Source organism: Hippocampus comes, unplaced genomic scaffold, assembly GCF_001891065.2.
Source record: "Hippocampus comes isolate QL1 unplaced genomic scaffold, H_comes_QL1_v1.1 C16919158, whole genome shotgun sequence".
Taxonomy (NCBI): Eukaryota; Metazoa; Chordata; class Actinopteri; order Syngnathiformes; family Syngnathidae; genus Hippocampus; species Hippocampus comes.
In genome coordinates this window covers 1-1,217 of record NW_017841038.1, presented here as the reverse complement: position 1 = coordinate 1,217, position 1,217 = coordinate 1, and the positions used below count along the sequence as shown (strand labels likewise).

General features: G+C 41.7%; 1 protein-coding gene across 1 annotated transcript; it reads right to left on the bottom strand.

Annotated features, from left to right (window-relative positions):
* Positions 1–34: 34 nt before the first annotated feature.
* On the bottom strand, positions 35–595 carry LOC109509498 (regulator of nonsense transcripts 3A-like; the record flags this gene model as incomplete). The annotated part of the gene is made up of 2 exons (XM_019859338.1): positions 35–234; positions 478–595. Coding segments are annotated over 2 exons (285 nt in total), but the record flags the coding sequence as incomplete, so codon positions are not given.
* Between the last annotated feature and the right edge of the window lie 622 nt (positions 596–1,217).

Below are 1,217 nucleotides of genomic sequence, written 5' to 3'. Positions count from 1 at the left end.
GGCGGCATTGCCTCACTTGCCTACCCTGATTGTACATCCCTGCAAGTGGTACCTTTCTGAAGAAATCTCATTTGTATGAACCGACTTCTGAGACCACATGATGATAGTTACTCAAAAGCTTACCTATAAGCTCCTTGGTTTTGGCCTCGATTTCCCCCAGGAGCGTCTCAGGGTTAGCCATCGACTTCTCCTCATCACAGGAGTAGTTCTCCAAGAAGCGTTTATATTCCGGGTCTGAGGGAGGATGTGACATTCAAGCAAATGTCACAGCACGGGAATGTGAAATCGAACAAAGCAATTTTGTTTGCATTTTGAAGTAGTATCACAACTGTAACAGTGCCAGAGGCCTAATATTTGATTGTGGGATCCTGTGTTGCTGTGTAAAACCACTCACAGCTGTCTTTGTTGGGTCCTGTGAAAAATCACGGTTAAAATCACGGTGTTACAGTTCTGATTGATAATTCACTCTTCTGTTACCTTCCTCGATACTTCCAGCTTTGGCATCTTTCTTTTTGAGCTTTTTTTTGGAGACTTTCTGGAAGGGGGCAAACTCTACCACAGCAGGGAACTCCTGACCTGTTTGGGTGTCAAAGATTCAGTCAGAACTTTCGTCAGTGTATTGAGTATCATTTTCTCACAAACTCTGGCTGGCCTCCACTCAAATAGATGCCATGGATCAATAAATCGCAAGTCCACTTGAATAAATAAATGCAACAACTCAGGAAAAATACAATGTAACAATAGATGGAATTCTCTGAATTATGACATATTCCACCATGAGTCACTGCTTTCAGTTCATTTTCATATTCGTAACTGTTGTAAAAGTGCAAAACAAGTAAACCACGGTATAACAAAAGCAAAGAACCGATAACATTTCTGGCCAACGTGCAAACCATTTCAAAATGCCTGACAGAAACATAACAGAGGATGCTGGCAAGCTTCTCTTGTTTTTCATGATAGCCAGTAGCAATGTATGCATGGATCAACGTGTTATTTATGTTAGCATCTGGATGGAAAAATTCTTTCAATCCTACTCCTCAATAAGGGCAACTGATAAATTGTACTGCAGCAACCGGCACTCTTGCCCAAAGTCAGCTGGCATAGGCTGCAGCTCATTTTATGCCCATCATCGTGTGAGCAAATACAGAATTTGTATTCGAGGGCTGAACTGAAAAACTGTACTTTGATCCATTCCACCGTTTTGCCCTGTGCTTTAA